Source organism: Daphnia carinata, chromosome 3, assembly GCF_022539665.2.
Source record: "Daphnia carinata strain CSIRO-1 chromosome 3, CSIRO_AGI_Dcar_HiC_V3, whole genome shotgun sequence".
Lineage (NCBI taxonomy): Eukaryota > Metazoa > Arthropoda > Branchiopoda > Diplostraca > Daphniidae > Daphnia > Daphnia carinata.
The window spans coordinates 12,314,724-12,327,489 of record NC_081333.1 but is presented as its reverse complement, the minus strand read 5'-3'; the positions used below and the strand labels follow the sequence as shown (position 1 = coordinate 12,327,489).

The following is a 12,766-nucleotide window of genomic DNA, read 5'->3' as shown; positions in this document are numbered from 1 at the left end:
AAAGAGCGAGTCAAGGCACCGTTAAATGTCTAAAGGCTACCATTTGACAGCAAAAGAGAGACGAATTTTAAGAGCCAGATGTAGACCAGATGGAAAACTAGATTTTTTTTTTTTTTTTTTTAGCCGCTATGCGATCGAATACATCATGGAACATGGTGAGCCGTTGGCGAAATTTACCAACCGAAGAATCGAGTGAAGTTATGCGAATAAACCGCTATGTGAAACATACGAAATTTACGATCACCCACTCTAATCTTCCATGGCTTTATGGAAGGGGATCGTTCTTTTCCCTTCCCTGTACTTTTGAATCGTGTCGAATTTTTTTTTTTTTTTGCTTCGTGATTACGATGGAAAATACCTTCAAGACAAGGAGAACCTAAATCTTTCTTTTTTTTTTTCTCGTGCGTAAAAAGACGATGAAGAACTGCGGGTTAGAGAAGCAATTGCCACCGTTGCAAATGATGTCGGTGACTCTAATTATCCTGCGCAGATGGTTTACGTCGGGGAAGTTTGCAGATCGGAAATCATTCCCCCTCTCCTTCCGTCTGTCCAATGATATCATAAAGAAGGTACACATCGAATCGTATTGAATTTCATTATTGTCGCGTTGCTAACTGAACATTGGAATTCGGAATGTTCAGGTACCATCATTGATATAGTCACGACTCATGGCTATGGGCTTACGATGTCCTTCGCGTTTTTTGTTCTTGATGAGGCAATCGAGTGGCCATGAGCAATGGTATTTTTACCTCGTTAGTGGTTAATCAAAACGTCCTTTATTTTTGTTTTTTGTATTCATCACGAACAGTGTTTGAAGCGTCTTCCTCTTCCTCGTGATGGCCGAACGCTAAAAGCCGGCAGCTCCTTTCAACGGCCATACTCAGGAAAGATCATTAGAACTAGAAGATGAAATAGAAACAACGTGAATGTAAAAGTAACGCATGCAACGAGACTAAGACAGCCGTGCAATGGATTTATCCTCTTTTTTTTTTGTTGTGCGTGTATTTGTTTCATTCTCAGCACGCAGAAAGAAACGGGAACGTTGGGGGAGGACATGTTGAGAACAGAGCGGGTTGCGTGCCTGCAAGCAACAGATGGCCCGGGATTTTTGCTCTCCATCGTCCAGTGTCCTTTTTCTCTGTGAGAAGCTTCTGTGTTGAAGCGAAATAAGGCAGAACGGATAGGAGAAAAGAAAATGAATCAGTCTGGAAAAAAAAGAAGAAGAAGAATAAGAAGAAGGGCAAGAGAAGCTAACCGAAGGAAGGAAACGAACCAAAAGAGAATGATATACATTCTGTTCTTTCCCCCAAGCAGAACGGACACTGGCGAGTGAACGAAAAAAAAAAAAAAAACCAACAGATTTCTGGTCTGCACTTGGCGTATCCCACGAACATGAAGATCGGGAATTGGACTGACGGAGTTGAAACCGGCAACAGAAAAATAAGCAAAGCGTCAGTTAGTTTCGAACGCTCTTGCACGGCAGTTACACTAGAAGCACCTTGGCGAGCTCCGATTTGAAAAAAAAAAACTAATTCAAACTCGTTTCATCTCGCTCGATAAAGACTTCAAGCAGCTAACACTAAAAGAATATCTGAATTGCCATTGATTTTTGGCCAGCACGCAGCAATTGTTCATTTGCTCTTTTCATCCGAACCCACCCCCGAGTTTAATCAATTCAAGAATGACTTCAGTCGCTAACAATGTCCTGCCTTCCTACCTGGTAAGAATTTTATTGATTATTTACCTTTGTACTTTGTTATTCTGTCCTTATTACAGTCGATGGAACTATTCTATGCAATGTCGACAGGATCATGTAATAATCACACAAAGGTTTCTAGTTATTATGACTACGTTTAATGTTTCAAGACATAATAATCATGTCATACTATTAAATTTAAAAAAAAAGCGGTGGTTACGACATGATGTCAGCGGCTCGTTTGTTTGAAACCAACGCATTTCGGCAGGTTTACATGTGATGTATCCTGTTGCTAGAAACTCGGATAGGACTGTACCCTCCTCTTTACTTTGAAAACTAGGTTTATTAACTGCGCCAGTGAAAATGATTATTACACATTGAAATAAAAGAACAAAAACCGCATTAGGTATAGAACGGGCGGACAGCCATCTGAATTAATGAGATGATGAACAACTCATTGAAAACGAGAAGTCGGATTTCCTGATGTTGACAGCCGAAACGGAAAGGGAGGCAACAACTGATCTCCCCCCCTTCCACACTAAAAAAAAACAAAAAACAAATGACGAACCGAACCGAATGCGTTCAGATGAGATGAAAAAAGGCAAACAATGAAGGGCGGATTTGAAAAGAGAGGCAAGGTAACATTTAAATAGTGGTGACTAGGGTGGGGTTGAATAGATTTAACAGAAACATGGCGCGACCGTCGTGGTTTTTCCCGCAATGGTTTGCCCTTCCGATTGTTGCGTGTACGCGAGGGGGGGGGGGGGGTTCAGTAGGCAAGGAAACATAGCCAAAGGATGTGGTAGAGAGAACTTGAAATTGTCGATAAAAAAAAAAAAAAAAAAAAAAAAAAGAGAAACAGAAAGCGACAGGTCCCGGTGGCAGCGTCACTCAGCGTCAGACAAAAGAAAAATGTTTTAGCAGTAGGATTTACTCTCGACGAGTGAGCCATTCTCGAGATCCCATCGAAGCCGACGCGTTTGGCTTTTTGCTCTTATCACTTTGCGCTCGATTCCACTCTCTGGCACAATCGACTACATCGATAGTGAAGCAGCCTTCTCTTCCAATCCCCCCCCCCCCTTCCTTTCAAGTCTCACATTGCCGTTCGTCTGGGCCATTACGTCCACGAATCGACTTAACATTCTCGTGCGAGCTGCAACATCTTGAGTTTCGATTTCTCTCGAGTTGGTCATTTTTTATTATTTTTCGTGGTGAAAGGAGAACAAAACAAAAAGGACGTTGTTTCACAGTGTGTCTCGAGTGTCTTTCTGTTCATACGTCGGTGTTTGTGTTCCAAATTTTGCTGCCTCCAAAATTCGATAATTGCGACCAACTTCATGTCCACCATGTTCACCAGAGAAAATAACAGCCGTGTTAGTCTTCGCAATAAGGTAGAACAGTTTTCGAATCATTGGTCCGTGTACTTGTGCCATTTTTTTTTTTTATTGAGGCTTTGACCGTCACGCGTCCTTTTTTTTTAATTTGAAAATCATGAGACGAAAAGAAAATGGAGGTAGACGGCGATGGTTGACATTTTCAAGGTAGGCTAACGGAGGTGGGGGGAGAAGTAACATAAAAAGAATAGTATGCTTTGAAAGTGGCTTTTTCTTTTCGCGAAGGGGGCAAGGTAATGACCGCACAGGTATTAAATAGCCCCGCTGGTGTTTTTCTGATTTTGTTCCCAGACTTCACGCCTTTTTCATAAATTCATGGCGGGTTGGCATGGAATGGGAACCTTTTCCAGTTCGCTAAGCAAAACTATTTTGCAATTTAAGGTTTAATTTTTGTTAAAAAAAAAAAGTTTCTTGAATAAGTAAAGTCAATTTGAATAATTCAACGATGCTTTGTTCGACCGTTATTGCAAATGATGGGACTCTGTGTGCCGAAAGCACTTGGCAACAGCAGGAAAGGCAATAGATTGGCAACTATTTTCAACAAACAATTACAGTTATGAGATTCTTTTTTATTTAGCCTCACCATATGTTTTAGAAATACTCCCGTTTTTTTTTTTGTTGTATTCTTTTGTTTCCTTCCGTTAATGTTTTTCGTCCGAATTGATTTCATGCTCTTTGCGTCTGTTCCGGACTGTGTCCATCACAAAATGTCGGGTGTACTCAACTCCAGGGGGTTTTTCTAAATGTAAATAAAAAAATAGAATTTTTGAATCTACAAATTCCTGCTTGGGAAAATCGTGTCATTCCAAGTGAATCGAACGTTTTTTTTTTTTCCTGGGGTTTTTAATTTTAATTCTGAATTCATAACATTCTTCAGTTTTTCATCCCGTTTCTTCTCTTATTTCATTTGCGTGGCGTGCTAATATTTAGAGGTTACACAGTCTAGTTTATATGACCTCCATCTCCTTTCTGCTTTTGACTTTAAATCTATAACATGTTATTTGATTTTCCCGTGTCTGATGTAGCCTGATTCTGTCGGGATTGTCAGCGACTTTCAGCGTGTAAGTTTCACGATCTCCCGATGGACGTGAAGTGCAATAACACGTCTGTTTCTAATACCTTGTTCCAATAACCTTTCGTGCCTGGAACTCGTTTTGCTTGGCTCAAATGTTACGCTTGTCGTCTGTCCACCATTTCCACCTCTTTTTTTTTTTCTCAAGACCATCTGTCATCTTATTTTTAATTCGGGTTTTTATAACAAAACCCAACTCCTGTGTGTCACGTAACCTATTACGGGTGGTCCAGAACACGACCATCATTGTACCCTGATTTTATTTAAGTTCTCTTTTTTTTTCTTTTGTCGACAACCGGAACGTGTGATAAAGTGGGACGGATTAATCCTGTTTCCCGTATGAGTTGGTTCACAATAGATACACTACCGGGGAACAAAAAAAAAAGCAGGTCTAACAGTGTTAACAGATGCGCACGACTTTGCATTCCGCCCGGAGTACCATCCTGAAAGTAGTTAAGGTTTCCAGGGTAATAGATGGAAAAAACAAATAAGTTTGCACACCCTGTCTCATGTTTTGCTCTTAGATGATTGTATTTTCTTGTTGTTTAAAACTGCTAGCCCCTCCACAACGGATGAAATTTAGTTTTGAATTTAAACAGCATTTCTTCTTTTTTTTTCGTTTGTTATTTTAGACGCTGGAGACCCACATCGATCGTCAGAGTGTTCGAGAATCTTACAACGACGTCCGCTCAGACTTCACCGAAACGAATTGGTACTCTTGTTTACATTACATTTTCTCGCTGTTTTTCCTTGAAATACTTTGCACGCGTCCCACGCTCTGTTTTCTATTCATTTCGAGGTTGATGTATACTTATCATATTTTACCTCCGGTCGTTAAATCGGCACCTTAACCCCGATGGATTAAAAATCCCTGTCAAGTGAGATCTTTTGTGAGTGAAAAACGAGGTCGAAGTAGCCTAGATTACGTGTGCTGCAATTTAATCGACGTACTTACTTGTGAGAGAAGACTGGCCCTGGCAACAGGCGGCTAGTGGTTCACACTTGCGTGAAACAACGTGATTTTTAAACGACATCATTTCCTTTTTCCTCGATTACATCCTGTTTAACTTTTTTTTTTTTAATTTAACTGTTTCGAATCAAATATGATGCATCATTTGACTCTCGCTTACTGTAATCAATGAAAAGCGTTTTTATTTGAACCCTTCAGGCTCAAAGAATCTGTTCACACGAACCTTTTGTTTGATACGTTTTCCTTCCAAAATTCTTCATTGTTTTCATGGATTTTTTGTTTTTGTTTGCGGCCAGCGTTCAGTGGCTTCGCTGTGAACGTACTCTACCACCTGTTGCTTTTCTTTATTGTTCACATTAATTCTGATGGCCTTTCTCGCGGCGTTGTAGTCGTCTCGGGATGAAAATATTGCCTCTCGTGATGGACGTCATTGAGAACTCAACACCGAAAATGCTCACGATCCGTAATATTTGGGTACGTTGATCTCGGGATCACTGTTACCGTCGAGCTCGTAATTTTACACAGACATGCACGGCTAATGGGACGAGCATGGAACATTGTTTTCACGAACGCGATCTTGAAATGGCGTTAATTGCCATACAATCTTCCCGTCATAAGCGCAAGATTCATTGCTTTATCTAGTAGAACAGCCGTCTGATGCAATTGCATCTTGAACCTTGTATCAGATTTACCCTGAAGGTAAATGATTTTGCATGGATATGCGAGTTAAACTCGTTTCATCAACAAACAATTGAACTTGATGAACTAGTTGCTTTTGATTTTTCATCGTTCAATATAATTTGCATTTTGCTGGGACAGCTTTGACAACAGGTGGGCATCTAATTACCTCATTGGGTGGTTCTTCTTTGATATTTGATTATGTTTGGCACTGCAGTGCTGCGCACAGCATACGGTGGGAAAATAGAGGTGGTACTTATTATTATTCGATCGTGAGTGTTCGTGAAAACATTTCCGGCTTGATCGTTCACTGGTTGTCCGGCTTCGGCTAACTGAATACTTTGTGCGTCCTAACTTTTGGTAAAAACAAAAGGCAATAAAAAAAATCGCACATCCCTTCCGCTGCTCAATCGAATTGGGATTCCGGAGTTGAACATGGATGCAAAAAAAAGGGGAGGGGGGCCGTGAGAAGGGCAGCCAAAAACGCAAAGGCAAAGCCAAAAAAAACACGAAAAGTTGGGATTTTTTTTTCCTCTTATCGTTGAGCGCTGGCTTTACTTCCTTTTCCGCTTTCCACATCGACGCTTTTGATATAGTGCGATAGTTTCTTTCTTCTCTCTCTTTGTTTTTGGTTCGGCCGTTGCATCATTTCATTTGCGGTCGAATGGTGTAAACCCACAGGAAACACAACGGACAAATGGGACAACATCAACAATCTAAAGCGATTAAACATGAAGAACTGACACATATTAACTCATGCAAATTAGCATTCGTACACGGATATCACATCAACTCGAAATCTTTTTTCTTTTTTCTTTTTTTTTTTTTTTTTTTTTTTAAATCTCTGCTAGGGCGGTGTTCCAATTCGAGGGCAACCAGATCTGCAGCAAGGCCGTAGGAAGCGATTTCGCTGACTTTCGAACTCAGTTTGTCGATGATGAACGCGCATTTGGATTTGTCCGCATTCAAGTAAACATTTTAAAACCACATTTTAAAACACATTTTCCGAAGGCATTCTCTGTGATTTCAAAAGCCGATGCTGATCTTTTACCTTCATCGCGTTGTTTGTTATTGTTGCCATTGCAGAGCGGTGACGAGATGAGCAAGCGGACCAAGTTCCTCTTTGTGACTTGGCTGGGACCCAACGTCAGCACGATGAAGCGAGCTCGGCTCAGCAGCGACAAGGCTCTCGTCAAGGAAATCATCATGGTATATATATTAATCAATCACAAAAAAGAACCTAGCACAACAACTCGCTCTGTCCGTTCCGTTTTGCTTTCACGGTTATCGATAGTCGGTTGAAGCCGACTAGAAGCGCAAAAGCTAAAAGAGAGACAGAGATGGAAGATGTCGATCGCTTTGATTGTAACGGCAGTAACATAAAATACGTAGTGAACGTGAAGCATTTTTTGGGTTATAAGGTGGCGGGGGATTTTGATTGAATGAGTTGAACTTGCGCATTGCTTCTCAGATCCAACACGCACGAGAGTCTCGTATTTTGAATGGAATTTTTATTGTTTTCTGTTCATTGTTTTCGTCGTGCAGAATTTCGCTGTTGAGTTGCAAATCGAGACGGCCGATGAGCTAAACTACGAGTTCTTCCGCGAGGCCGTCCACAAGGCGGGCGGTGCCAACTACGGAACCGGCGTCCGGGAGCTGTGATTGTTCTTAAATTCAGTCTTTATTTTTTTTTTGTTTTTCTTTCTTGCCTTTCCACATATTCGTCTCTCGCTGTCTTGGTTTTTTACTATATGCCCCAGTTTCGATTGATTTCAAACAGTAATGCAGAGGCAACAATTGAACGAGTTCGGATTTTAACGCAATTTCATTTTTCAGCTCTATATCATTTTTTTTTTCAAATGTATTTCTTCTTACGGGGTTCGTACGAAGTGAATCCAACCGAGAATGTAATTTCATTTTCGGTCTTTTTGGCTTCCATTATGTGCCTTTTAGCTTCCCAAACTTCCCTCCCAAAGCAAATGAAAGTGATGTTGAAATCAGAAGCGCTGAACAAAAATTGTGCCTTTGTACGGTGGAACTCCCCAATTTGTCCACACGTATTACTTAATCGGCCCATTTATTTTTGCTCTAGGTTTTTTGAATATTTAATTTTTTTTGATCGTTTGGGAAGCAGTTGGTACTATTTAAATATCCTTCGTCTTTTATTCTACACACCCTTTTTTTGTTTGATTCCATGTTTCTTTTTACTGTCGATAAAGCAAATTATCTAATATACACGGCCCTTAATGGAAATGCTAGGTGCCTTTATTCATCCGGTTTCCGGTGTAAAGGGTCGTGCGCGGGATATGATGATTTACGGGGCAAATCGGAAACGGAACTAACTTTGGTAATTGGTTACAAAGATCAGAGCCGGATGTTCACTAGCAAAGTGAATATTCAGTCACAGCCGGCGAAAAGCCGAATCAAGTCCGAATCGACTTTGGAGTGCGATCCAAGAACTTGTCTGAATGTTGGCAATGATTGCAGCCGAATGGAGTACCAAAAAAAAACTTCGGAAATTATTCTCCATCTGTTGCTAGATCTCCCATCATTTAGCCAAGCCGAATTCGAATTCGAAAAAAAAAGGGAAACATGAAGAGTGTAATTGAAATTGGACAGTACGGGAATGCATTACATTTTCCCAAACGGAAGGGGCGCCTTACGTGATTATTGCTGTCATAGCAACAACTCTACAAAATACTAATGAGCTGACACGCGTTCATCTATCTCGTTATGTCGAAAGTGTTACAGAACTTTTTTTTAGGGGACAAGAGGGATGAAGATGAGATTTTTACGTATTACTCTCAGACCATCATCATTTAGTTTGCTTGACACTCAGTTTGCTCGCTCAATCATTCACTGCTTAGTTAGGTGCACACGTCGCACGTATACCGCGCACATGACGGGACGGGCGTGTTAGTCATCTTTGCTGATGAATACGAATGGGAAAGTCGATTCTCGTTGACTGGCGCAGCGAAACCCCCCCCCCCCCCCCCCAAAAAAAAAAAAAAAAGTTTTGCTTTGAAAAAAAAAAAAAAAAAAAAACTGCCAAAATTGGGGGGGCCTGCACAAGATTGCGGAACTTGATAGATCCCAAGCTCGGCACGTCTCTTTCTTAAGACCTTGGAACTGTGCTCGGCTGGCGGCCTGATTAGATTTTACTGGTCGCTCTCCATCTTCTTCTAAGTCATTATATTCTATATATGTAAGCGGAAAAGAGGAAAGCGTGCGCAAGTTTATACCGGTTGCGCGTCTTCCCCAACTACCCCCCGACGCCGATTTTGAAGGCACATAAAAACGGCAGCGGCAGGCCGCAAATTGTTGTTAGCTATACGCTCTTTTCTTGGGTTTCTTTTTAAAATTCTTCAAAACATCATCCATCTAGCTAAATAGAACATGGCATGTTCCAGCCGATCGTTCTCGAGCCAAACTTTCTATGAATTTTTTTTTTTTTTTGCGTTTGCGTTTGCATCCGCGGACGTGGGTAGATGGAACTAATCATCAAATGAAGACTAGAAATAAGAAAAAGTCTGGCAACGGCTTCCCGTTGTTGAAATAAATCCGTTCGGATTGCCGTACCTGACAGCGATTGAACGCTGGCCCGCAGTTGAAACATGTTTCTAATGTTGAAAGGTGGCAAGTGACGAGCACGAGCGGGTCGATATTTCGTGTGTTTTTCTTTCCAGCGCACAAATCGATACCTACGTAGCTCTTGGTGCCTGCAGACGCAAAAAAGAGCTGACTTGCGCTGCTAATCAAAGGGAGCGAGTAAAAAAGGAAAAAAGAAATAGCGAAATGTATCATTTGTCACGGCCAAAACAATGTATACAGACGAAGAGCTATTGTTCTTTTCCAACCAAAAAAAGGATAACAAATTGACAGCTAATATCAGCTAGACGAATGAACCATTTGTCTCTGGTCAGCACGTAGGAGAAATAAAATCCCCAAACAAAAAAGAAAACACGAAGCTTAAGTTTATCAGCGCGGAAGAATAGGAGGAATCGTGAAGTAGTTGGTGGGTGGGTCGTTTATCAATAATTGACTTTTTCTAAATGGCACAAGCGAGGATTTACGTAAAGTCGTTCCATTCATTCGCCCAATAAACCGTCCAACTTTTTCTCGTATCATTTGAAAGCATTTCTCTGATGTTTGGCGTCGGCATTCCAAGTTGCGATGTAAACACAAAGTCTTGCGTTATCGCAAGAAAGAAAGGTTACGACTCCCAGCGTACTACGTCATTTAAGATTCGTTCAGAAACGAAACATTTGGACGGTAGCCAAGCTGAGTTAAAGCGTATACAAAAGGGAAAACCGATGGGTCTGAAGGTATATTTTCAACCTCTCAAAAACACAATTTGCAATCAGTCAAGGCTGTTGACTTACTACGCCCACGCAGGTTACAACGTGAACAGTATATGCTTCAATGAAGTCCATTTTTCTTTCATGGCATTTGAATGGGCCCAGCTCTTATGGATATCGTGAAGTTCTTTTGCTTGCCTTCAAGCACGAATTTTCAATGAAAATTTCATACTGCCCAGCATATTACGTGACCGTTCGAGGAACAACGTCCAGGCTTTGTTTTCTCCTTTGCAACTGTGAAGTAGAGCGTGTTTCATCCGCATTCAGAGCCAAAAACAAAAAATCAAATAAAAATCCCTCAATCCTGTTTTGAGTGGGATACTGTTACAGATTCAGTATCAGAAGAAGTCCAAAGAAGTAGTGCCGTTAAACTTATAGTTGGTCGGAGGAATTATTACTCACGTTCTATACGGGACAATGTGACACGTGCGGTGGGACGCACAAAGTCGGATCATGTTAACGTGCGTGTGCTCCCAATTTAGTAGAGAATGTAATTGAATATCGACATGTCGTGCAACTCTCCGTACCAAGTCTATTATAACTGAGCGTTCATGTTTCCAGGTAACATGGCCGTTGACAAGTAGCCGATATTTTTTTATTATTATTAATGAATAAATGTTGTTCTCCTATTCGAATTTCATTGGGATTTTGACCTCCCCAAAACACGCAAGAGACGTCGCATAAGAAAAACTTGAACAACAGAGACGCCTGGTATTTTTGTTTTTCAAATTAAATTGAAACACGTAAAAGGTAAATGAATGTAAGTTTGGGTATTTCGTTCTGGTAAACTGTAACCCGATTGCCGTTTTTATCAAACAACGACGCAGATTCCCCGTGGCAAACGCGCTTATCAGAGCGTGTTGACAAGAGGCAATTGGACATTCCTCACCGTGCAGCTACTCCAAAGAGAAATTGCTAATGTGACACTTCGAAGAATGTCGGGAAATTGCACTCATTTAGCTTTCAAGGAATCCACTTTGCGATATACTTTCATTGTTCCTAGTTTGACGTATGTGCGGGAGGTAATTTTATCCTTGTTTCCCTCTCGATAATCAATAATTTTGCTATCCTTACAGAAGCTCCACCTTGATAAAAAATTGAGGATACAGCAGAAATATAATTTCGTGTTTCAATAACTCTCTGCATGAATAATGCTGGCACAAACAAGAGTAAGTTTCAAGCAATGACGTCAGTATTTCAAAGTTTACTTTCCATTTTAAAATCTAGGTTTGAAATGTCGGTGCGCGTCTTGTAAGCCGTGAAAAATGGTCACTGCTATTTGCTGCTGACGTCTGTCGTTTTCTTCAACTTCGGGGCTTTGTAAATGAATACGTAACATGATGTTAAGTAGCTCAGACTATGGAACCAGAGACGACTGTAGCTAATTTTTACGTGAACGGAGGAGCATTGCCAGTATGTTGCTATGCCTGAGCGACACAAGTTACCATAACTTCGCTTCCGGAAACAAATAGGAAAACTATTTTTGTTAAGAGCATTACAACTCCCGTTGCACATGTGCAACTGTTTTGTTCCATCGGCTTTACGTTAATTTTGGTTATTATTTTTGTTGTTTGCAGGTCTTTTTCCAGCAGAAAACGAGTCCGGTCCCCAAGATCCGTAAATTCTTTTGTACCGGCATCATTCTGGTTCAATCAGATAATTATTTAAAAAAAAAAAAGTATGCGCAAGCCAGTGCCGCATTTCTCTAAAGTTTGGCTCAACTATTGTTTGGACGAACAAAAGAAAATGGTGCAAACGGGCTCTTTTTATTTTGTTTGCTGCTTTCGGTGTTTTGTTTGCCTTTGTGCCCTCAGTTTTTTTTTTCTTTTTTCATTTCTGGCCGCTTTGTTTAGTTCCTTTTTCGGTTGACTTTATTCTCTCTATAAAGTCAAGACGGACGATGAAACTGATGAAATTGTCGGAGACTTTTTCGCCGAAATTGGATGGAAAATTTAACGGACGGTGACGGGCTATGTGTTTTGGTAGAAGAAGACGTAGAAGAAAAACGAAAGAACCTGAATTTAGAAGACGGGTGATTTGTTTTCTGCCAGTTGGCTACTCATAAATCGGAGCCATTATGCAAATATTGACCATGCCACATTTCGGGTGGGCTGCATTCGCATGATACAAATGGGCCTCGGGAACGTAACTAGAATTTAAAATCGATTGAGTCAGTGGGGGGGAGAGGGGTTGCTTATCATCATATTCTTCTCGTTTTTACATATCATTCTTGCAAAAAAAATGTTTGTGAACCTGCGACATTCATACATTTTTATTTGGGAACGTCGCGTTCTCACGTCCCATAAATAGTTTTGTCGCTTGAATTTTTAAAGCTACCGACCGAATAACTTACCAGAAGTAGCCCATTCCGTTTGCCGCTGTTGCTATCGACGGTACGACCCATATGGTGCTGCTGCATTATTGTTCCGTGCGGTTATGAATCCGCCCGGAATAGCGTTCGGGAAACGAACCTTATATGGAGATGTATGCCATCTAGTTGAAGGTAGCACAAACGATAGCCTTGCTGTATTGGCAACCATCAACCATGTTAGAGAAACCAACGGATGGCGCACAGTGTTCCAAAACAAGGCGTTCAAA

The 12,766-nt window shown here is 40.9% G+C and overlaps 1 protein-coding gene across 2 annotated transcripts in view; it reads left to right on the top strand.

The window, feature by feature from the left end:
* The first annotated feature begins 1,465 nt into the window (after positions 1-1,465).
* The window catches only part of LOC130698569 (coactosin-like protein), a 59,332-nt gene continuing 48,031 nt past the window's right edge, over positions 1,466-12,766 (top strand). The window contains exons 1-5 of one of the 2 annotated variants that reach the window (XM_057521248.2): positions 1,466-1,720; positions 4,795-4,874; positions 6,662-6,779; positions 6,897-7,019; positions 7,356-7,485. In XM_057521248.2, the coding sequence (XP_057377231.1) occupies positions 1,682-1,720; positions 4,795-4,874; positions 6,662-6,779; positions 6,897-7,019; positions 7,356-7,472 (477 nt within the window). In that variant the 5' untranslated portion in view covers positions 1,466-1,681 and the 3' untranslated portion in view covers positions 7,473-7,485. Of the gene's footprint in view, positions 1,721-2,923; positions 3,088-4,794; positions 4,875-6,661; positions 6,780-6,896; positions 7,020-7,355; positions 7,486-12,766 lie in introns of those variants that run through there. The other variant, XM_057521246.2, reaches the window with a different exon arrangement.